The sequence below is a fragment of the Sander lucioperca genome, chromosome 14 (assembly GCF_008315115.2).
Source record: "Sander lucioperca isolate FBNREF2018 chromosome 14, SLUC_FBN_1.2, whole genome shotgun sequence".
In the NCBI taxonomy this organism is placed as follows: Eukaryota; Metazoa; Chordata; class Actinopteri; order Perciformes; family Percidae; genus Sander; species Sander lucioperca.
Window position 1 is genome coordinate 22,402,447 of NC_050186.1, and position 23,711 is coordinate 22,426,157.

Genomic DNA, 23,711 nt, shown 5'->3' on the forward strand with positions numbered 1-23,711 from the left:
ATTGCTAAAGCAAACTAGTTGAATAGCTTAAATCAGTAAGAAGAAGGTGAAGTAGTGCGAATAGTTGAAAAAGTGGAAATCGGTAGAATGAGTATGAATTTCATTAAAAAGTTGAATAACACCACTAATGTATAAAGTAATGTTACATGTTATAATATTTTATCTGAAATATGATCAGTATGGAACAAACTTACAAATGCTGTGAGAAACATTGATGAAATGCAGAAATATGGAACAAATTGTTTGTTCTAAACTGCTGAAAACTGGTAAGTTGGAAGTTGATCTGCACATAAGTTAAGAGCTAAAATACATTTTAGAAAAGCTGGAAGCTAAACCGTAATACTGTCAAAGTGGAGTTTCACTGAATTGACTAAGAAGACTTATTATCAGCCATATCCATTACATAGAACAACAGCAGAAAGAGAGAGAGAGAGGAAAAAGAGAGGAAAGATACAAGAAGAGAAAAAAGAGAAAAGAAGTAACTTTCAATTACTATATATGTCAGTGGTAACACATCTTGAGGTGAGTATGGGTAAAGTGTTCACCTCAGGGAAACATTGATTGATGTACCTCAGTGGGATTTGAAGGATTTGAAGCATGCTCTCATTGACTTAAATGTTTTTAAAAAAGGTGTTAAAAAGCTTAATATTTTAAAAAGTATAAATAGTAGAAAAAAAGTTGAAGTCCCATGATTAGCTGAAAGAGCTGAACATTTTAAAAGTTGAATGGTTTTAATAGCTGAACGTATGCAAAAGTATAAATAGTAGAAAAAAGTTGAAGAAGTCCCATAATTAGCTGAAAGAGCTGAACATTTTAAAAGTTAAATGGTTTTAATAGCTGAACGTATGCAGAAGTTACAGAGAGCCAAAAAATGTACCGAATGAGATATAAGAACTAGACAGACAGAGAGAGAACGAGGAATAGACAGAGAGAGAGAGAGAGAGAGAGAGAGAGAGAGAGAGAGAGAGGAATAGACAGACAGAGAGAGAGAGAATAATAGATAGACAGAGAGAAAGAGATAGAGATAGAGAGAGAGGAATAGACAGACAGAGAGAGAGAGAGAATAATAGACAGACAGAGAGAGAAAAAGGAATAGACAGACAGATAGAGAGCAAGAGAGGAATAGACAGACAGACAGACAGACAGACAGACAGAGAGAGAGAGAGGAATAGACACACAGAGAGAGAGAGAGAGAGGAATAGACAGACACAGAGAGAGAGAGAGGAATAGACAGACAGAGAGAGAGAGAGATAGAGAGAGAGAAAGAGAGAGGAATAGACAGACAGAGAGAGAGAGAATAATAGACAGACAGAGAGAGAGAGAGAGAGAGGAAGGAACAGACACAGAGAGAGAGAGAGAGAGGAATAGACACAGAGAGAGAGAGAGAGAGAGAGAGAGAGGAATAGACAGAGAGAGAGAGAGAGAGAAATAGACAGACACAGAGAGAGAGAGGAATAGACAGACAGAGAGAGAGAGAGATAGAGAGAGAGCGAGAGAGAGAGAGAGAAAGAGAGAGGAATAGACAGACAGAGAGAGAGAGAGATAGAGAGAGAGAGAGAGAGAGAAAGAGAGAGGAATAGACAGACAGAGTGAGAGAGGAATAGACAGACAGACAGAGAGAGAGAGAGAGAGAGAGAGAGAGAGAGAGAGAGAGAGAGGAAGGAACAGACAGACAGAGAGGAATAGACAGACAGAGAGAGAGAATAATAGACAGACAGAGAAAGAAAGAGGAATAGGCAGACAGAGAGAGAGCGAGAGAGAGCGAGAGAGGAATAGACAGACAGACAGACAGAGAGAGAGAGAGAGAGAGAGAGAGAGAGGAATAGACACACACACAGAGAGAGAGAGAGAGAGGAATAGACAGACACAGAGAGAGAGAGAGAGAGAGAGAGAAAGAGAGAGGAATAGACAGACAGACAGAGAGAGAGAGAGAGAGAGAGAGAGAGAGAGAGGAAGGAATAGACAGACAGAGAGAGGATTAGACAGACAGAGAGAGGAATAGACAGACAGAGAGAGAGAGAGAGAGAGAGAGACAGAAAGACAGAGAGAAACAAACAGACAGAGAGAGACAGAGACAGGGAGGAACGGAGACAGAGACAGAGCGACAGAGAGAGAGACAGAGACAGACAAAGACAGACAGACAGACAGAGAGAAACAAACAGACAGACAGACAAAGAGACAGAGAGAGACAGAGACAGGGAGAAACAGAAACAGACAGACGGACGGACAGAGACAGGGAGAAACAGAGACAGAGAGACAGACAGACAGAGAGAGACAGAGACAGACAGAGAGACAGAGAGAGACCGAGACAGACAGAGAGACAGAGAGACATAGACAGACAGAGAGAGACAGACAGACAAACAGAGAGACAGAGAGAGACATGAGACAGACAGACAGACAGAGAGAAACAAACAGACAGACAGACAAAGAGACAGAGAGAGACAGAGACAGGGAGAAACAGAAACAGACAGACGGACAGAGACAGGGAGAAACAGAGACAGAGAGACAGAGATAGTCAGACAGAAGTGGAACACTAAAGCTGTAGACTAATGTTCATATTACTGCCTGTAGTATTCAAGTCAACTGTCTGTGAAAGGGTTGTCATGGTAACGTATGACCAGTGAAAACCCCCTTTGAAGTCTGTGATGAGATCTCTTTGATCTTTAATCAGGTTAACGACCGTGTCACCTGCTGAAACTGTCAGCTGTGCCCACTGGAGCTATTCAAAGACACAGAGCAAGCTCTCAAATAAAGGGTCAGACTGCTAAAACGATAAGGGCTATCGGTGAAATGATGTAATCGTGATCACCACAAGACCTTTGTGAACGTATTGATATAAAATTTATGTTGATAAACTTAAAAATGTGGGCATATCAGCGATTTAAAAAAGTGGTTCGCTCTGCGTTTCGCTGGGATATGTGGAGGACGTTTAAAATGGCTGTGAATGGAGGGAAATGTGGAACTCTTGTCATTTGGAAGCTCACGGAGCCAAAAGTATAAGGCGTATCGCAAAACTGAGCACATTGGCTGAAACTAGACAAAAATACCTACGTTTTGATGTATAAATTGTGTACGACAAGTAGATATTGTGGGCGTGAGAGCAATTTATAGAGAGGGGACGAAGATATTTTTCTTAAGCTGCTGCACTCTAACGATGACATCATCCACTCTGCCAGACGCCACACACACTCACTAGAAACGCAGAAAAATCCTGAAATGATCACTAAACTTAAACAGCTTTTTCACAAAAACTGTAAAAGACATCAAACTGAAAAGCCATAGCCTAATACCTGAATATTTTGTGAACATTTTAAAGTTTGTGTGGCGTCTGTAGGTGAAAGTATGAAGGAGCTGAAAATTTTGGGAGCGGAAGAAGATTTGAAGGATTTGAAGCATGCTCTCATTGACTTCAATGTTAAAAAAAAGTCATAAAAAGCTGAATATTTTAAAAAGTATGAATAGTAGAAAAAAAGTTGAAGAAGTCCCATCATTAGCTGAAAGAGCTGAACATTTTAAAAGTTGAATGGTTTTAATAGCTGAACGTATGCAGAAGATACAGAGAGCCAAAAAACGTACGGAATAATAATAATAATATATAAACAAAATGGCCGACAGGAACAACAATAGTTGGAATGCTGCTGAACAGCATTCCCACTAATGACTGACAAATAAACCTTCCCTGTTACAAATACTCTGAAGCAAATGCAAGCAAAGCACGACATTTGTAATACTCTCTAATAACAAAATTACAGTTTTAAGAGTAAATCAGGCAGTGAAAAAAACACCCAGATGCAGATATCACAGCCATGCAACAACAACTGAGACGTATGCATGCCAACCACTGTTCATTGCCCATTCACACTGAACTTCTACAATAGATGGCGAACTCTAGAAGATCACCAACAACACTGGAATGGACTCTAGAATATCACACACAACACTGGGATAAACTCAAAGAAATAACTGTGCACCCTCCACTTTTCTTAACCCTGTATGCACTCTCTTGATGTGGATTTAAAAGCAGCAATGCGATGCTTTCTAGTCTGTGTGACAAAAAAGAATATGTGCACATAGTGTGACATAAGAATGGGGAAGTAAGATAAAATATTTAAATACCACATGAGAGATAAAACCAGGCAGGGCAGAAACAAAGAAAAGAAAGAGAGACAGACAGACAGACAGACAGACAGACAGACAGAGGCTCACCTGACTGTTGCTATAAGGAGGTAGGACTACTCCATTGCTTTGACTAAGTGTTTTCAGAATTCTGTCAAACTACAGGAAAGAAGAAACAAGGGTGGAAAAATGAAAGAGATGTGAAAGGGTAGAGAACAAATTAGAAAGTGACAAACAGGCCCAGAGAAGCAGCAACAAGAAATCTTAGAAAGAGGTGGTTTAAAAGTGGCAAGGGTGTGTAATAAGGAGAAACTGAGGCTAGTATGCGCAGTCCAAGAGGTTGGCATATATTGCCTGCATTTTAATGGAGTCTTTTTTTCTTTTTTTTTAACCACTGATAAATCAGTAGAACCATATCAGAATAAAATGTAGACAACACTTACATCAGAATAAGTGTTCAGGGGCAGCAAACATTAGTGGATTGGCATAATCCCTGACTACATTTCCCAAAATGCTTCAGCAATCAGCTCTATGAACTAAATTTGCTCACATTTCCCCTTTGCAAGCATAACCTGCGCTAAGTCAATAATTATTTGCCTACTTACTCACCTTTGCATACATTTTTTTAGATAGCGTTGTCTTTCTTTAGGGCAAAAGAACTATGTTTGGGTAAGAAGCAGGCAGAAATGGGAATCTTTATAACATGAATAATCATCATGTATTGCATCAGGCAATTATTGCAAAAGGCTTCCTCTGCTCTGACCCTTAAACCCGATCTTCATTTGGTTACGGCCAGCATCACGCTCAGTTTTCGGTCTTATCCTGCTTCAGACTACACTAGTCTATCCAGTCTTGGAATATCTGGGGTTTTCTTTTTGCATCAGAACAAGCAACGAGACTCAGCAGCAGAGTTGTGATGAGCCCAGATTCCAGTCAGGCTAAAACTACTGACCGACATGGTCTGTGGAAAACTATCCTGAATGTGAGTCAGCCCGTGTGTGTGAAAGCTGTGTGCTGGAGTCACATGCCACACTGTGTGTCCTCAATTTGCTTATAAGAGCTTTAAAGCTTTAAAGTAGCGGTGCTTGACATTTAAATGTAATAGTAGTGACAAGCAGCAAATACACAAACTAAGAGTGTAAATGAGCTAAGACAGATTTAGAATTATTTATAATTCTGAAGTCTAAATTCTAATTTTAACATGTTAAAAACATCCTTGAGTGATTTACTTCCGTGATTATGTTTATGAAATTTTTATTAATCAGATATAGACATAATTGTTGTTAGAAGGACAAGTCCCTGCACATCTGCCCACAATCTGTACCTTATATCAGAACAGCAGGCATAAACAAGAAGCTACTAGTCAGGATGGAAACACTTTAAAAAGCATATTAAATGTACATAATATGAATGTTTTTACAAAATATCTTTTGCCCTATAAAAATACGGTTGATATGACACAAATAAATATAACTGATGGTCAGTTGAGAAATATAATAATTTCTCAAAATGCATACTTATAACAAATGTGTTACAGCTTAGACGAAAATGTTGTGCATGTGCAGGCCTTGCGAACTTTTACTTTGTCATTGTAATCATTTTTGAGTACTTGAAATTCTCAGTATATTTAACTAAATACCTCACCCTTTGTTGCACCCTGGCCACTACAATGGCCACTATTATGATCAGGGGCTAAAACTATCTCTGTCCTGTAGCCTTCTATTTTCACCCTGTCACCTGGCCAGCAGATATGTGTCAATACTGCTGTGTTATTGGCACTGTGTGTGTTTGATAGCAAGGAGGAAAGCATTTGTCAACTTGATAGTAATTCAGCTGTATTATTTCACAAGCGGCAAAATATTTTGTGATTGATGGCCAAGCAGGCCATTACAAATCATTACCACTTGGAGAAAAACAAACAATAAAAGGACTTTGTCTACATGCATGTGGAACTCTTGTATTGGGTATATACTGCTCTGCCAGCCCACAGTTACTATACAACTGTTGTTAAAATATAAAATATATATATATATAATAAAAATATATTTTATAGGATCACACTAGGTTCGAGAAACCAGACATAACAAGGACACAGAAAGACTGTCAAGGGCAAAGTAAGGTTGTTATTTGACTAGTCTGGATCAACGGAAGTACATTTCCAGAATAATTGCCTGACATCCCACGCCAGATGTCCCTCACCTTCCTCTCTCTGTGTTGCTGTTCTCAAACTCCGTTTACTTCAGGAAACATGGTTAAGCTAGCACGCTACATGCTGAAAATGACATGTTTTGAAGAAATGGGTCATGCAATACGACAGGCCTGCTTTTTTTGGGACAATTGGCGGGATTTGCTATGGACGAGGTACACGTGCTGATACACTGGTAAGAGCAAATTACGTTTAACCATGTATCCTGCTAATTTAAATAGCTCACGTTACTGTATTATGTAAACAGTTAACTTCATTTAATATTTTATGGCAAATAAATGGAAAGACCATCTGGGACTGACTTACATTGTCTGGAGAGTTTCTGTCTGTTGAAGGTGCATCGTGTTGGCTCAGTCCCTTCACCTTCCTCTTCTTCTTGGCCCCTGCTCCGCCACCTCCTCCTCCACACTTTTCTCCTCCCACACTAGCAGGGGAGCTCTTCTGCTGAAACTCCTTCAGCTGAGCAGCACATAAGAAAAGGAAACAATATATGTGTAAGAAGTGCAGCAAGCAATTTTAAACTTAACAACAAAACAACAAACTTTATTCCTTAATCGTCACATACACACAGTACAATGTAGTGAAATTATATTACTGCATCCAACCCATCCTAAGTATTAGGAGCAGTGGACAGCTATACATACAGTGTCCGGGGAGCAACTTGGGGTTCAGTGTCTTGCTCAGGGACACTTTGACATGTGGCCAGAGGAGCCTGGGATTGATCTGCCAACCTTGTGGTTGTGGGGCAACCATTTTACCTAGGGGGCCACAAGCCACCCAAATTTTCAACTGCCAGAAAGAAAATGACACTCTGCAATTGCCCCCAACTTTCAACCATCTAGAGACATTGCTCAGAACCAGCAATCTCTAACCACTGGAAGGTCTTCTCAAGCTAACTGAATTAGGAGATGAGATGAAGCAGGGATGAACTGCTCCCATCTACTAAAAAGATCCGGTTTCAGACGTTAAGTTACACTGAAATGCATAGCCACTCCCAACAAGTTATTGACTGTCACTCTGACTTGCTTGTTCAACAACTTGCTGTTCTAAACCAAACAGGATGAAGTTAATAACTTGCGGCAAACTATGATCATCTATGTGTAGTTTACCCAAGCGAAGGTAAAAAACCCTTTTCCCCTGCCTGCGTGTGTTTAGGCATGCTGTCTAGTGACAGCTGTCGAGGGGGACCAGGGGGAATCATAGGGGAACTACATGTAAAGGAGCTGCCAATTCTAAGATACTGGGGTTGAATCGCAGCGAAATGCTAAGTGTTATAACCATGACCACTCTTCCACGAGGATTGTAGTGCATCAATGGGATTCTGACGTGTCCTTTCCTGAAGCTAACATTTCACAGCTGATAAGGCCATCTTTCTGACTAGCCTAACACACCTAGCCAAAGCACACAGCAGGACAGGGAAGAGGGGTGTCAGCTGTCAAAACAGTCCCCGTCATTCTATCCTGCTAACTGTGCTACAATGCTAGCTTAGCGTTTGTTTTAAAAATGCTGTTTGTTGACGATTCCCTTAAATAATTGAGCCATCCTGCAGACAAGACAGAAAGCTGCCCGGCTGTAGGCACACATAGCAAACTATTCATTAGTTAGCCAGATTGCTAACGTTAACCTAAGGTTAGCTAATAATCACATAACCACATTTAACGTTATCTAGAAAGACACAAGTTAACCACTGGCTAACTAAACGGCGTAGGATGCTATAAACGTCTCTGAGAACTAAAATAGTCTACATAATCTGGGAAAGTTAATGCTATCAGTAGAGGCCCAGAAGAAGCACCGATCTCTCCTGCGCATTGAAGCCTCAAGAGGACCAAGAGAGACGGGACAAGCGACAGCGCAGAGGTCGGACGACGTGTAATGACAACACCCCTGCTCCGTAAGGAAATGTATAACAAAACGTAAGAAAACACTGGCAACACAAATCCGCAAAAGAGAAACAGCATCAGCGCTCCCCATGTTATTTAGCTGGGTCAGTTGTAAAATAATTTACCTTTTTCTTAGCCGCAGCGAGTTTTATTTGCCTGCTCTGGTCGGCCATACTGCTGCTCTAGTCAACGGACCGAACCACGTCATCAGTTTAATGTCTGGTGGTATCACATCACTGCCGGTAGGGGTCGCAGGGCCATACAGGGCTTAGGCAACCGTCTGGCTTGGCTCAAGCGTCTCCTTTTTCTTCTTCTTTAGGTTTTAATGGCAGTTTGCATCCTTTATTGTGTTGTACCACTGCCATCTTCTGGCCTTCTATATACTGTCTATGCTTCTGGCTTGTCCACTTCCACATTCCATTAGGCCTATGTTCTTTACTCCTGCTCCTCTTAGCCCAAATATTTTCAGATTTAGGACCTGTTTACTGTGAGGTGCGGTAAAGATGATGATTAAACAATACCATTTACTATTTGTATGACAAAAAGGGCTTAGTTTTTGCATTTTAATAAAAAAAACTATAATTCCAGTTATTAAAAAAGTAGTCTTCTATGTCAGAAGCCATGGTTTGGATAAGCTACAGTATATTTAATTCTCGTTGAAATATAACCAAGTCAATAACACTTTAAGTGTCCTACAACCAGCTTGGCTCTAAGCTGGACACCTTCTCACTCATGTCTACATAGGCCGTCAAAAACTCACTTTCTTTCCCCCATGATTCTTTCAGCTTTTAAGAAGGGATGAGTCTTTGCAGAAGGAAAGGCTATTTGGTGCTCAACAATCCCTCTGAGGACACTCATACTTTCTTCCAGTCTTACCAACAGCACTCCAACTATGCAGGAACTAGAGGAGACTGGGTAAAAGGAACTCAAGGGACACATCAAACAGCTTAAGTAGCCTCTAAGGACAAGCCCACTTAAGAACGATTTACAACAACAAAAAATTCTCAGCACCAAAATTATTATTTTATCTGTTTCAGGTAGTATATTGTTCTATATGCTAATGTAGCGTCTGCCTTATTTGGTCTTGTTTAAATGAAAAAATATGTTGGTGTTAATCTGTTATAGAAAAAAACATTGTTTTACAGATTATCTTTTTTAGTTTTTTCCTAAAAAACAAAAAAATTACTTATTTCAGGAATGTCGAGTGTGTGTATCTTGAGTCAGTACCGAATAAAGAAGATCACTGCGATACTATCAATAACTGATTCTACAAAATTCTTGAAACAATCTGATTTGCTTTGGAAACAAGTGAATTAATCTCACCCCATTGGCAGTTTTTTTGTTATATTTTTTACTGTGTTCCTCATATTTAACCTGACATGCCAAGTATTAATGATGACTAGGCCTGCTGCTACATCACAAGAGGGCTGTGTTTTGGTTGAAAATACACAGACCAGGTGAACATTATAATGACAACATACACATGATTCTATAGTTACAGTACTTTCCTAAATATCCTATTTACAGTCATACTTTGGCTGGGGTAAGCACACATTTGAAAGGGATGATATAGACTGAAGTGTGTCTTTAGCAACTAGTTACCTAATGTTGACCTATTTAGATATGGGATGTGGGATGTACTGGCCGTAACCTGCTTAACCTAGTGTAGATATGTACATCTGTGATGACCAATATGTGATCACTGAGAGACTAGGCTGGATAGTGCCCATTATTGCAGGCTGCTTGCATTTCAAGGTGGATGTCTTACATTCACTGATGAAACGTCCAGACAATCCAGTTCATCTGATGTAACAACGTTTGCTTTGCATACACATGTTTTGCACATTTCACAAATCATACTGAGTCATCATTACTACTCATACCAACACAGTATCCACACAGTCACACATCTTGAAACAACAGCAACATGAGAATTAATGTCAGTCTAATACATGCGGAAAAAAAAGCAGCACTAACTCCAAATGTATAAAATGTGAAAATACACCCTTCCTTAGTCTTAGAGTGGCGTGTCAATGCTCCAACTGTGTTCATAAATGCACTTGACAGACAGCCAATAAGCATCGGCATAGTAAGCAAAAGTCGTGACGTCGCCTCGACCCAATGTCTGCAAATCAGCAGCGGACAGCGTGCTGGACGAAACCAATCAGCGCGTTCCAACGAGCAGCTGCTCAGCCAATCGCGGGCCTCCACGACGGGGAAGAAGTGACGGCTTATATATGGAGAGACCACAGTTCATTCAACATCATTAAACAGAAGCAAGAATACCGACTGAAAAAGAGAGAAACGCTTTGCTGTAAGGGTAGTTCCAGCTTAGGCAACGTCAAGGCCGTTAACGTATTGACAATACTGCGATTAAGGTAAGTTATGTATAAACATTGTTGTAAATATGATAATGCGACAACGTAATATTTGTATTTTCTACAACGTTGGACCTCATTTTGGTTCCATTATGATGAAGCCAGCTAAGCTAACGTTTAACGATGGTGATATAATTTACCATAACTTTTAAAATCCGATGGGCAGTCATTTTGATTGTTTAAAAAAAAAAAAATGCAAACAAACGTAGCTACTTAAGCGCTCGTTATGGCAAAGTACTTTCCCTCGCATGTCGTTAGCTAGCTAACGTTACCCGGCGGATGGAAAAAATAATCTAGTCAGTGTTAACATTCGGAAGAGGCAGTGGTGCTCCTCCCATTTTACCAATATTCTCTTAAGGTTATACGTTTGACATTTTTCGGTGTTTTCTTGCTAAAGGCCACGCTTCCCATCAATCATGGGTCTGAATGCCAGTAAATGACATCCAGCACTACCATTAGCTGGTAGCTAACTGAACGTGGGAGGCTGAGAGCCTAAGTCATGGACGCAAAGCCACTTTTTTTTTTTTTTTTTTTTAAAACATTGTATTTCCTTCTCGCCAGATTTATTTGCAGATCTGAGTTCAAACAAGCAACGATGAAGCTGTTGTGGGTTGTAATGCTGGTGGCTGGCAACGTGTTTGCCGAAGACGACGACAAGAGGGAGAGTGTGGGGACTGTGGTTGGAATCGACCTGGGGACCACCTACTCATGGTAAGGGGGGAAAAATTGTTTTTAAACAATGCTGTGATGCAACTTTTTTTTTTTTTTTTTTTTAACCTCAGAAATTGTTGCCTTTTGAGTAATTTCTAATATGTTTTCCTGTAGTGTCGGAGTGTTCAAGAATGGCCGTGTGGAGATTATCGCCAATGACCAGGGTAACCGTATTACCCCATCATATGTGGCCTTCACCAGCGAGGGGGAGCGTCTGATTGGTGACGCTGCCAAGAACCAGCTGACCTCTAATCCCGAGAACACCGTTTTTGATGCCAAGAGATTGATTGGGCGCTCTTGGGGTGACTCCTCTGTGCAGCAGGACCTCAAGTACTTTCCCTTTAAGGCAAGTCTCTTTTCTTGACAGTGGGAAGTAAAAGTGTATAGGGTCTGAAGGTCTTTGAGTTATGATTGAGCGACACACTTTAGTATATTAATATTTATCCATGTTCCTCTGCAGGTTACTGAGAAGAAGACCAAGCCTCATATTCAGGTTGATATTGGTGGTGGCTCGATGAAGACCTTTGCTCCGGAGGAGATCTCTGCCATGGTGCTGACTAAGATGAAGGAGACTGCTGAGGCTTATCTGGGCAAGAAGGTACACAAAACAGGAAATAATATACATCAAAGGATATACCACTCCTACATAAACAATGTGTAATGGTATGTAATGTTTCATATCTTCCTCAGGTCACACATGCTGTGGTCACTGTCCCTGCCTACTTCAATGACGCCCAGCGCCAGGCCACTAAGGATGCTGGAACCATTGCTGGTCTGAATGTTATGAGAATCATCAATGAGCCGTAAGTGTCTTAATGAAAATGATTTATTCCTCTATCGTTTTTTAAAAATTGTGAATTTCCCTCCCTTCGACTATAATATATTCTCATAATTGTATTCTTTAGAACTGCTGCTGCCATTGCTTATGGTCTGGACAAGAAGGATGGCGAGAAGAACATTCTAGTGTTCGATCTGGGTGGTGGCACCTTCGATGTCTCCCTTCTGACCATTGACAATGGTGTGTTTGAAGTGGTGGCCACCAACGGTGACACTCATCTGGGAGGTGAAGACTTCGACCAGCGCGTCATGGAGCACTTCATCAAACTGTACAAGAAGAAGACTGGCAAAGATGTGCGCAAAGACAACCGTGCTGTGCAGAAACTGCGTCGTGAGGTTGAGAAGGCAAAGAGGGGGCTGTCTGCTCAGCACCAGGCCCGCATTGAGATCGAGTCCTTCTTTGAGGGAGAAGACTTCTCTGAGACCCTGACCCGTGCCAAGTTTGAAGAGCTCAACATGGTAAGTTACCCAACCCATCAGTTTAGTTGGGTAAAAAGTAATGACTTGAACACAAACATACCTTCTTTTTTTTTTTATTTTTATAAAACATTATGTGTGACTAGCCTTTTAACCTCATCTTTTATCTTGCCAGGACCTGTTCCGTTCCACCATGAAGCCTGTACAGAAGGTGCTGGAAGACTCTGACCTGAAGAAGTCTGACATTGATGAGATTGTCCTGGTTGGAGGCTCCACCCGTATCCCCAAAATCCAGCAGCTGGTGAAGGAGTTCTTCAATGGCAAAGAGCCCTCTAGGGGCATCAACCCTGATGAGGCTGTGGCATATGGTGCTGCTGTGCAGGCTGGAGTGCTTTCTGGAGAGGAGGACACTGGTAAGTCATCTTCCGAAAACACTGTAGTACCTGTTTGACCGACTGAGCTTGCAAACTTGATCTTGTTTACTAAACACTTTTCTCTGTTGTAGGTGATCTGGTTCTACTGGATGTGTGTCCCCTGACCCTTGGTATTGAGACTGTTGGAGGGGTAATGACCAAGCTAATCCCCAGGAACACTGTGGTGCCCACAAAGAAATCCCAGATCTTCTCTACAGCTTCTGATAACCAGCCTACTGTCACCATTAAGGTTTATGAAGGTAAGCGTTGGACAGAGTAAACTTGCCAAACATGAATTGGAAATCTGGTTATGAACATTTATCATTAACATTTCCCTTGTATGCAATATTGCACCGTCTTAGTAATTGGTTCTCTCTCTATAGGTGAGCGTCCTCTGACAAAAGACAACCATCTGCTGGGCACATTCGACCTGACTGGCATCCCTCCTGCTCCTCGTGGCGTACCACAGATTGAGGTCACCTTTGAGATTGATGTCAACGGTATTCTGCGCGTCACTGCTGAGGACAAAGGCACAGGCAACAAGAATAAGATCACAATCACAAACGACCAGAACCGCCTGACACCTGAGGATATCGAGCGCATGGTGAACGACGCCGAGCGCTTTGCTGATGAGGACAAGAAGCTAAAGGAGAGGATCGACGCCCGCAACGAGTTGGAGAGCTATGCCTACTCTCTGAAGAACCAGATCGGCGACAAGGAGAAGCTAGGGGGCAAGCTGTCAGATGATGATAAGGAAACCATTGAGAAGGCAGTGGAGGAGAAGATTGAGTGGATGGAGTCACACCAGGAAGCTGAACTGGAAGACTTCCAGGCCAAGAAGAAGGAGCTAGAGGAGGTGGTTCAACCCATTATCAGCAAGCTTTATGGTAGTGCGGGCGGACCCCCACCCGAGGGCGCTGACAGTGAGCAGGAGGAGAAGGATGAGTTGTAAGCAGGTTTAAAGTCAACTCTTCTGTCACCCCTTGCCTCTCTGGTAGGTGCCTCTAGATGTGTATATATTGGACTGATGGGACTCAAATAGTGAGAGGAATGGTTGGGAAGGGGTGGCGATAACAAGCAACCATACCGAATCTTCTGAAAGACTTTAAAATAAGTTTCAGTTTGTGAGGTGTTCTCTTCGCTGGAAGGTGGAGATATTCGTCAGCCCAGATATGAGGCTTTCTGCTGCTGTTCTCAGGCAGTCCTGATTGGGTTCTTTAGTGGGGAGGGACTTAGTGGGGGGTGGGGTGGGCAGGTTTTTGTTTGTGGGTCCAGTGGGGTGTCAATGTGATCAAGAGCTCGTTATGTTCACAGGCACTGCTAAAAGTTATTTATTGAATCTGGTCATTGTACTTCTGGAAAGACATTGAAATAAATGTTTGATACAAAATGTTTCTCGATTGGTCTCTTGTTCAACATTTGGCATAGTCCACCAAATGTTTGTCACTGAATACTATGTCCAACACTTACAAATATTGAACAATTGCTCAAATGATGCAACTTTTCAGCCTTTTCTGACCACACCCAGATTAATGTTTCAGGACTCAGGAAATTAGCTAAACAATGTTCATTTCAGTACTGACAGTGCTTAACAAAATATTTGTAAAAGTAGTACTTTACACTTTATTACAACTTGGGTAAATAAATACATCATGTCACCACTGTCACAATACAGTCATTATGAATGACACCTTGGGTGTCCATTCCTCCAAATGCAAAGGCAAGATTTATTGTCTCGGATGCTGCTGGGCTGTTGGCATCCTCCTTATCTCCATTCCCCTCACCACACACCTTCCAGGGCAATAAACACATGGAGTGGTCTAAGCGGTTGGGTGGCATATCCCCTTCAAACTTCACGAGGAACCATCTACTTTTGTCTGCAAACAGGAGGTTTAACATTAAAGTATGTACAAGCTCAACTTAAGGTTTCCATGAAGAACTGCCCCATAGCATTCGTAGATGTAGTCAAAGTGTGTATGAATTACAAATCATTAATAACTTGTGAAAAATTATGTACCTGTGTTAAATCTGTACATGGAGTTGCCAGCTCCATCTGCAGTCATCCCCCCAAAAATGTAGATGTTCTTGCCCAGCACCACAGCTGAGTGGGCTGCTACTCCTGGTGGGATGTCTCCTTTGGCCTGCACTTTCTCCCACTGTATGCTCCCTTTAAACAGTAGACACATGGTTTTATTTTCTTAAATAAACCAAAACAAAGTTCCGAGGCTCTACATTTTCATTCTGTATGATAATCTGACATAAATGCAGCTGGGAAATAGATAAACTTACACTTATGGTTCATGAGAGTTCAGGCTTACTTGTGTCAAGAGAGTACATATCATTGTAGAATTTGTCTCCAGCCATGCCTCCATGAATGTAGATCTTTGAACCCACTGCTACAACAATGTGGCCATGTCTGGCTGGCAGGTTTCTGCCTCGTGTTTCTGGTTGAGACCAGGTGGAAGACACTGGGAACACCAAAAGATAAAATCCATCACATACTTGAGGCAGAATAAGATAGTCACACCTTCAATGGGTGGATTACGTATTCATTTACGGCAGCTATTACATGTCCAATGCTATTAAATGACTTGCACACAGTGAAACTATCACAGATACAGTACATCTGTGTATATAATATGGAGTCAGGTAGCATCAGTAAAGCTTACATTCACTACTTTCTTTCCAAAGGACTAATCTATGGCTCTGTTCATTGGGTTCAAGGATTCAAGTTGCATCCTCCATTGCAGGAAAAGCACAGGTGTGACTAATAACATTAATGAGGCTCTGTTACATTCAAGTTTCCCAGTCAGCATCCACAAAAACAGGGCCCTGGAAATGGCACACCTAAATGAACTGCAGCCATTATTAATTCATGTTATCAGTTACACCTGTGCTTTTCCTGATGTGACAGGTCAAAATATCTACTGTCAAAAAGCCTGGTATAATTTATCTTGCCCATAACTGTTTAATAGGGTAAGAAAAATGATGGCACTTTTTCATACACAATTATTTTGGTATTCATTTTCACCAAAACACAAAATGCTCATATTGCCATGTTTGCAATCCCAAATAGCTCAAATCTTTTCTCCAAATATAATCACAATTACAAAATGGATGCTTTCAGTGTGACAAAATATTAAAAGCCTTGTACAACCACACAGGTGTTTTCAATTCTTCTTAATTAGAACTCTGCTCAGGTTGAAGTTGAGAGCAGTTATGCAGGGAATTATGGAAGGTCACCAAAAGTTATTTACTAATAAAAATGTTAAACATGCAAGTTGGCCTGCCATACCAGGTGCAACAAAACTAAGAGGGCAGCCTAAAAGGCTGTGGGGCAAAATATCTTAGTGTTGGTGGTGATATAAGATACCTTGTAGAAATATTTACTGGGTGCTGGAGATACAAATGTTAAGCAGCTGGTTAATTAAACACAAACCTGTATCGAAGACATGAAGTTTGGGGTCTGAGACAGGTGCAGCTCCTGCTTCCCCACCAGAACAGACATACAGTTTGTCCCCTATGCAGGCTGAGTTGGTGTGGTATGTCCTGGGACCGGGGGGTTTGCCATTCACCACTACATTCTTCCAGCGAGACCCACTCTCTGGACACATGTAAAGAGTGGATCATACTCAGTCTTCAGAAATCGTCACATACTATCCAAACAATCTGTCTGTCACAGCAACAACATTGGTTACAACACAGTGGAAAAACCAAGTGGCATTGTTACCTCAATAGATTACATCTACATCTAACGTAAAATGGAGAGTCTACCAACAAACAAACACTGCAGCAGATGATTTCATACAGTAGATCAACAACTCGTCTTTGAGTGAAGCCGTCTTAATCTGCAAAATCACCAGAGTGCTATGCTACTAATGAAGATTACACATTACTAGGTGAATTTAAACGTACCTGTTAGCTGTATATTTTGAATACAATTGCGATTGCCGCTCTGCTGTGCACCTCCAAACACCCACAGGCTCTGAGGGCAGCTCTCTGGCACAAAGCTGCAGTGTTCATACCGTGACTCCATACCCTCCCAGTCTGGGATGTCCCATTCATGATTATCTGGTGGAGTCAGGAAGGACAAAAATGCAAAGAAAGCCCTATGATATGAATGTGAAGGGAACGCGCTAATAACCCTGCCATTGACATAACAAATGATGAATGTGTTTTACCAATATGGTGCTGTGACAAGTGATGCCCTGTTATTAACTTTAGCTTATGTTATCTTTATTATAATCGATGATGGGAGCTTTATCCATAATAGTTAAAAATATACCGTTATTAACAAATTCTGCACTATAATAAACATTTTCACAACCATCTCTCTCCCTACACTTTCTGTAAATTTCACGTTTCAGTGGTGATTGTTTATGATTTCACGACAATTAGATTATACACTGACCTAGCCCTAGGTCAAATTTGTTGTGAGTCTTACTTGTTATGTTTGTAACAAGTCTTCAAACAGCTGATGGTATCCACAAAAGTCCAAATGTGGGTGAAATTTCCCTACAGCCAAAGCAATGCAAACTAGTTCTAAAAATATATTTCTTGTAGATTTTTGGTGAAGAATTTATAAAACACAATAATGCAGATGTCATATACCTGCCTGGACAGGTTCTTTGCTTTCATTTTTGTTTTTACCTAGATTTATGATATGTGAATGTAAGAAACTGCCGCTGGGGTTGGCTCCCCCAACAATAACTATTCTTCCTTTTCCTCCATCTCCAGATGGAACAAACGTGCAGGTGTGACCCACACTAACTCCTGGAGCACCGCCCCTGGGTATCAAAGAATACCTGTTGACAACAAAACAATTTCAGCAAGATAAAAAGTTAGCTCATTAACGTACAAGTGCAATTAAATAATCTGAAATGACTTACCATATTCCTTCTTTGGGTTTATCTAGAGGGTCAAGTACTGGGAGAAACTCCATGGCTGTCAAAGATATATGAGTGAACCTAGTGTTATTGTTTTTTTTATACTTCTCTTATCAGAGATAAATCTGTTTTCAGTGGTGATCCGGTGCGAAAACAAATAGCTGATACACTAGCCTTGGTCAACATTATTTCTGATTTTACCCCTTATGATAACTTAGCTAGCTTCTATCCACAGAAGCCATTAGCTACGTGGAATCTAGCTGCAGTCTAAGCTTTAGCGTTCCTCTTTTAAACGATTGGTGACGAGTGGCTTGTAAAACACAGTTGTAATATTATCTGTGAAATATATAACGTTATCTTAATTTAGCGACAATGTCACTGTTGGGGAACACATTAAGCACCATCAAGACGCTACGTTACATGCTAACGTTAACTCAAAGATCATGTGAAGAACTTCCTCCCCACTAACCTGTTCTGTTTCCGGGTGGAAAGAGGAGACAACTATCGGTGTCATTTAACTGAAGTCGGTATCCTTTGGCACCACTTTCTAACAACCATACAGTGACAGTAGTTATTATTGCTAGCTACGTGAGACTGTAAAGATAGCTTAACTAGCTAATACACTGTCCCATCGATAAGACGGCTTTACGTTAAAACATACGTACGTAAATGTTACGTTGGCAACGTTGGTTGATACAAGTTTCAAACGTAGTTGCCATGGTTGCCTAAGGCGCATGCGCACTATCCTGTCCATCCCACTGCTGAATGTAGCAACGAGCTACCACGAAGTTCATATTTTTATCATGTATAAAACATCAATGTGAATTCCTTGCAGGCGTTGGTATAGAAGTCTTTGCCAGTTTACACTCTCAAAAAAGTGTCTTCAGTTCCTGTTTGACCTAAAACCTCCTTTTTCCCACTTCAAGTAAAAAGGTAGGCTATGAGCACCACACTTGTTTGCATCATAGACATAGTCACTGGTTTGCATTGATAATTTGAGTCACAGAGATAACTAATGACCTTTTCTTCACTTACATGTCAAGTCAACGTTTTAAAAGCCCAACAGAACAGTTGACAAGAAATTATGACTGTTTTGAAAATGTTTTCAGGATACCAAGAATAACTCTTGACTGGAACAATAACCTATTCCCCTGGCTGCACAGTAAATATTTTACTAAATTAATGTTATTTCAGCCAAACACAGATGGCAGCTTATAGTGACATTTCTCTGTAAATTGAAAGGTGTGGTTGTAACCTATCCTAAATAATCTACTTCCAAACTGTTCCATTAGTTTATAATTCAACATAACATTTAGTAAGCAGTAAGTAGTGTTCTTGTTTCAGACGTGGAAAATGTTACCCACCAGCGTAGGAAGAGTGCATCAACTTGGGAAACAAGTTTAGAAAATGTCTTTACTGTGCTCAAGAGTCTTTGAAGAATCTGAAAATGCCTTTAAAACTGAGATTTTTGTTTGTTTTGTTTTGCAGGCTTGGTCTGTGATGCAAATGACTCAAAAGTCCAAGAGTCACAGCTTGGGAAATAAGGTAACAATCTTCTTTATTGTGCCGTAGCAGATACTTTTTCATATTTGTCCACCCAAATGAACAATATCCATTATGATACAACCATGCACTTGGACCTCCAATATCACCTAATTGTCTTTTTTTTTTTTTTTTTTTACCTTTTATTAGATATTTAATTTTACATGTGTGTATGTTTATTGTATCCATCCCTTTTAGAGTAGTTTAAGAGTAAAACATATCTCCCTGGATCTCTACTCCCATTGTTATTAGTGTGTGTAGTGTATGTGTAGGATGTCGTATTGTTTGCAGTACTGTACTGTAATTCTGCATGTTGTGATCTACAGCATGTGGCTAAGGTACTGCAACCCTTTATTTGCACATGCCAAACCAATAATAGAGATACTAGGGTTCACACAGTCCTCTTTGTGGGACTATGTGTTGGTTATAGTGCAGACCGATGTCTCAGTCTCTTTGAATGAAAATGTAACGGTTTCCGACTGATTTTCCCATCCCTCACATTACCAGTACAATTTGAAACAATATTTAAGATGAAGTGCCTGAGCCCACATTAACTTTTGAGTACATGTACGCACTTAAAAAATGCATTTCATAACATGTCCAGTAGGTTGTGCCATTGTCTTTTTGTTAAAACTTCAAATAATGTACTAACGGTAGCTTGGACTGCCTGAGTGAGTGAGTGAGTGAGTGTTTATGATATTAACCTGTATATTTCGGTATGCTATTCCTGGTGTATTTGTGTCTTAAATGTAATAAATTGACATGTGGACAAAGGATTAAATATTTTATAAACTTACTGAACTGACTGAACAGTATTAAAAATTATGTAACCAAAACAACATACAACACAAATGCATGTTGTACATATATTTATTTAGGAAATAATAGTTTTTTGTGTGAGGAGCTGCTTTTCTATTAGGATAAATACAAAAGGTATTTTCTAAAATGTATTTAATTTGCATTCAATGAGTTTCTTTCAATTACTGCATACCTTTTTTTAAATATTGTGGCAGGAAAAGAGAGCAATGTGTGAAATGATGTACCCAGAATCAGATACGATGAATGGAACATGGAACGAGATTTAATCTCTAATTGGAATATACATTGACAAAGTCACATACTGATGTAAATGCAAAGAGTCCTGCAGAGTCAGCAGTGTTGCAGATACAGTGGGAGCAGAGTGAACAAATCTGGATCAGTTAAGTCTTCTGTAGACACAGCCTCCTTAACAAATGAATGAGCAAAGTAATGAATGGATTAGTTACTTTCTGACTCTGTGGGATGTTTCATATCTAAAAGTAGCAAAACACAAACATCTTTCGGGGTGATTTGTACTTTTTGTACTGTCTGCAACAATAATCATCTTTACTTGTGTAAGATTTGTGCCAAATAGGTGTGTTGTTCTGCACTTTTAGGTTAGTGCAGCTTTAAAGAATAAAACACAGTTAAACAATCTGTTAGCCTCTGGCTTAAAAATGAAGCCCATAGTTCAGATGCTGGCATTTCCTACTTTCAGACAACAAGTTAGACTGCCACGTTGCTTGTGACCTGGAGCAAAGTCTGCATTACCATACTGAATATTTAGTAGCTCACACTGACACATCAAATGAACAGGACAGGAACATTAAGAATGCAACAAGTTAAATGCCCAAAAGCAAGCTGAGGTTTTGCTATATAAAAGCAATACGTCATCCTAAAATGAATAATAGATTCATGGAGTTGCTTGGATTAAGATATTGCACATTCAGAAAACAAGATAGGGTTCAAGACAGGACACAGAGCACTGCTCAAGATTGTTTATATGTTGATGAGCTGATGTCAACAGTAACTATCTTCTTTTTCTTTTTGGGTAGCATCACTTGAATAACAGGAATTCACAAATGAGAAGTCAATTTCTTTCTTTTTTTCTTGGTAGGGCTGCAACTAATGTAAGTTATTTTAATTATTGATGATGTTTTTGATGAATAATTAAGTCTATAAAATATCCAAAATAAGGAAAAGTGCCGACCGACAGTCCAAACCCTACAGACCTTTATTTTACAGTAACATTAAACAGGAAAAAAACGCAAATCCTAACATTTAGGAAGTGGGAAGCGGTGAATGTTTGGCATTTTTGTGTGATAACTGACTTCAACAGTGAATCGATTATCAAAATGTGTTTGTTGACCAACTACTTGATTAATTAAAACATTTGAGCTGCAATAATGTTCTTCACAGCACTTACCAAATATTTACTGACTTGCTTTAGTTGAATCTCCTTTTAATCCCTTAATGTCCTGTCAATACTTATTTCAAAGTCTGTTTAATCTGTAACGTTATTGCTTTTATTTTTAGTTAATCTATAAGTAAGCATTTGTTCTGCATCTAGTCTGCCACATCCTGATCTTTTTTTTTATTGTTTACTACTTAAATAATGTGTCATTCACTTAATTGAGCAGCCATGCAGTCCAGTCTGCTACCACCAGGTGCTCCGCTGTCCCCTGTGGCAATCTGGACATCTCTGCACACAGCCTTCTCTCTTCTCCTTCCACAATTCACCCCCCCAGTCAAAACTGCACAGTCATCCCCAATCTTCACGCAAATTGAAAACTCCTCTCTTCGAGGAACATGTCCCAGTCTCTTCTATTTATCTCTACTATCTTAATTAAGTCTCACTCGCCTCTACCTTCCTCTTTCAGTTACACCTGATATCGCCCCTTTGTCACACTTCTCTGCCTTGCACACACTACTGTATGTCTTTACCTTGCACTTACCTTTCAGGCCTGAACCTATTAGGGCCTTAGGACTATTTGCTATATATATCTTCAGGGCACTGTGGTTTTGACCCACAACTTTTTGCTTGTGATATTGGCCATGCAGGGGCTAAAACTGCTCGTGGTAGGCAAATAGCGGCTCTTGGGCCGAATCTGTCCAATATTTGGCCCCTTGTGAACTTGTAAACTTTTACTTGCTTTTTAATAAATCAACTGTAGTTAACAATACAAACACAAGGATCCTGTAAATCCCAATAAATATGACCATGTAACATTAAATAATCAGTGCCCCCATATGTGCCTCATTTTGCACCAGTTTGTTTGAAATGTAAAATAAATAACACAGATCGTGTGTCGATAACCTAATCATGTAAATCTCAAGTTGTGTAGTGCAACACACTACATATTGCATATATGAGTAATTCTTTTGCCAAATGAGTGTTAACATAAGCCGCTGTAACTCTTTTAGTCCAAACTTACTAAAAATGACATCTGCCTTCAGATCCTTAAATTAACAGATTTATAAATCTATCTAAGAAAAAAACATACAACATATTAAAAACATAGAGGTGGGTGTTTCCACTGTGCTTGTAAAACGTCAGCCCCCGCCAAATGAAAAACACTAAATTAACTCTTCTCTAATATGCTCTGCTTTATTATCCCGCTGAGTGAAGACAAGATAGTGGAAAACATTGGGGAATATAGAACAGTATATTGAAAAGGAGCTGTGCGAAATATGACAAATTGGACAGACTTTGCATTGTGTAGTATTTTTTTCTAGTGAAAAAGTGTGTGTATTTTGTACCTCTCTGGGGGACTGACATGTGAAAGTCCAGATCTGTCCCCTAAGACAGACCGTGCCATGCCACAGTGGCGTTATCTGCCCAGTTTCCCCTTAAGGGAAGCAGAGTATAAGTTTCAGTGAACTCCTTTGTTTTCCTTTCACTGTAACTGATAAGGACCAAATGAATCAGGGGCTTTTTTGTGGAGAGACAGAATTAGAGGAAAAAGGAAAAGAATTATGACTTTTCAAAGTCCTGAGGAGGAGACAAGAGGCAGGAGAAAGAGATAATTGTAGACATATTGTTTTGTCATCTTAAAATAGGTTCTCAGAATGCATGCTATTGTTGTGAGAGTGTTGTGTGTTTGGACTGTGGTAAGCGGTAAGCAATTCAACGAGCAGATTCTTTTCATCTCCCTTAGCAAAAGCTGGATTTGGATGCGGTGTTCTTGGTGGGTGGGCAGTTTGATAATCAGGATTAGCAGAGAAGTTCATCTCTGGGTTACTGGTACACTGCCACTGGGCAAGATGTCAAAATAATGTGCTTTAGCTATTGCTGTTGTGTCACATTTCACCCAGAGGTGTGTTAAATCATGCTGTGAAGTAATCTGGATTATTGCCACACAACCACAACTGGCTTTGTTCAATATACAGTTCACAGAACACTGATGACTTAATCTGTGTATTAAAAACATGTTTTGTTTTGTCTGTTACAGTATCATCTTTGTTGTTTGTTGTGGAGGCAGCTGTAAAATGCTTTTGTTTAAGGTTTTGGTTCCTTGTTGTCTTAA

The 23,711-nt window shown here is 40.1% G+C and overlaps 4 protein-coding genes across 6 annotated transcripts in view; 2 read left to right on the forward strand and 2 right to left on the reverse strand.

The window, feature by feature from the left end:
• Window positions 1–3,936: 3,936 nt before the first annotated feature.
• LOC118493098 (golgin subfamily A member 2-like) lies at window positions 3,937–8,456 on the reverse strand. Its single transcript, XM_035991656.1, has 3 exons — window positions 8,328–8,456; window positions 6,629–6,781; window positions 3,937–4,275 (listed from the first exon to the last, which is right to left on the reverse strand). Exons 1-3 carry the CDS (start codon window positions 8,373–8,375, stop codon window positions 4,039–4,041), a joined length of 438 nt encoding a protein of 145 aa, XP_035847549.1. The 5' UTR covers window positions 8,376–8,456; the 3' UTR covers window positions 3,937–4,038.
• Window positions 8,457–10,308: 1,852 nt separating this feature from the next.
• On the forward strand, window positions 10,309–14,348 carry hspa5 (heat shock protein 5). Of its 2 annotated transcripts, none has more exons than XM_031277755.2 (9): window positions 10,309–10,580; window positions 11,142–11,291; window positions 11,406–11,637; window positions 11,752–11,889; window positions 11,982–12,094; window positions 12,197–12,587; window positions 12,721–12,958; window positions 13,051–13,218; window positions 13,342–14,348. In XM_031277755.2, exons 1-9 carry the CDS (start codon window positions 10,324–10,326, stop codon window positions 13,908–13,910), a joined length of 2,256 nt encoding a protein of 751 aa, XP_031133615.1. In that variant the 5' UTR covers window positions 10,309–10,323; the 3' UTR covers window positions 13,911–14,348. The 2 variants fall into 2 exon arrangements, with proteins under 2 accessions (XP_031133615.1, XP_031133616.1); XM_031277756.2 differs by having other exon boundaries at window positions 11,154–11,291.
• A 216-nt stretch (window positions 14,349–14,564) lies between these two features.
• rabepk (Rab9 effector protein with kelch motifs) lies at window positions 14,565–18,898 on the reverse strand. Of its 2 annotated transcripts, none has more exons than XM_035991655.1 (8): window positions 18,880–18,898; window positions 17,848–17,902; window positions 17,609–17,763; window positions 16,874–17,029; window positions 16,398–16,562; window positions 15,277–15,426; window positions 14,976–15,125; window positions 14,565–14,835 (listed from the first exon to the last, which is right to left on the reverse strand). In XM_035991655.1, exons 2-8 carry the CDS (start codon window positions 17,898–17,900, stop codon window positions 14,609–14,611), a joined length of 1,056 nt encoding a protein of 351 aa, XP_035847548.1. In that variant the 5' UTR covers window positions 17,901–17,902; window positions 18,880–18,898; the 3' UTR covers window positions 14,565–14,608. The 2 variants fall into 2 exon arrangements, with proteins under 2 accessions (XP_035847548.1, XP_031133617.1); XM_031277757.2 differs by lacking the exon at window positions 18,880–18,898 and adding an exon at window positions 18,314–18,552.
• rgs3a (regulator of G protein signaling 3a) overlaps window positions 18,625–23,711 on the forward strand; it is a 160,544-nt gene continuing 155,457 nt past the window's right edge. Inside the window, exon 1 of the mRNA XM_031277731.2 lies at window positions 18,625–18,777. The gene's annotated coding sequence lies outside the window, so the exon portion shown is untranslated. The remainder of the gene's footprint in view (window positions 18,778–23,711) is intronic.

Excerpts from the sequence above, each read along its gene's own strand:
- LOC118493098 (XM_035991656.1), bottom strand. The coding sequence starts at position 8,375 with ATGGCCGACCAGAGCAGGCAAATAAAACTCGCTGCGGCTAAGAAAAAG. Across the intron at positions 6,782-8,327 it reads TCGCTGCGGCTAAGAAAAAG|CTGAAGGAGTTTCAGCAGAA; the intron begins GTAAATTATTTT and ends TGTGCTGCTCAG. Across the intron at positions 4,276-6,628 it reads ACAGAAACTCTCCAGACAAT|TTTGACAGAATTCTGAAAAC; the intron begins GTAAGTCAGTCC and ends TCTTTCCTGTAG.
- hspa5 (XM_031277755.2), top strand. The coding sequence starts at position 10,324 with ATGTCTGCAAATCAGCAGCGGACAGCGTGCTGGACGAAACCAATCAGC. Across the intron at positions 12,588-12,720 it reads AGTTTGAAGAGCTCAACATG|GACCTGTTCCGTTCCACCAT; the intron begins GTAAGTTACCCA and ends TTATCTTGCCAG. Across the intron at positions 12,959-13,050 it reads TTCTGGAGAGGAGGACACTG|GTGATCTGGTTCTACTGGAT; the intron begins GTAAGTCATCTT and ends TCTCTGTTGTAG.
- rabepk (XM_035991655.1), bottom strand. The coding sequence starts at position 17,900 with ATGGAGTTTCTCCCAGTACTTGACCCTCTAGATAAACCCAAAGAAGGA. Across the intron at positions 17,764-17,847 it reads AAACCCAAAGAAGGAATATG|GTATTCTTTGATACCCAGGG; the intron begins GTAAGTCATTTC and ends TGTTGTCAACAG. Across the intron at positions 16,563-16,873 it reads TCAAAATATACAGCTAACAG|AGAGTGGGTCTCGCTGGAAG; the intron begins GTACGTTTAAAT and ends ACATGTGTCCAG.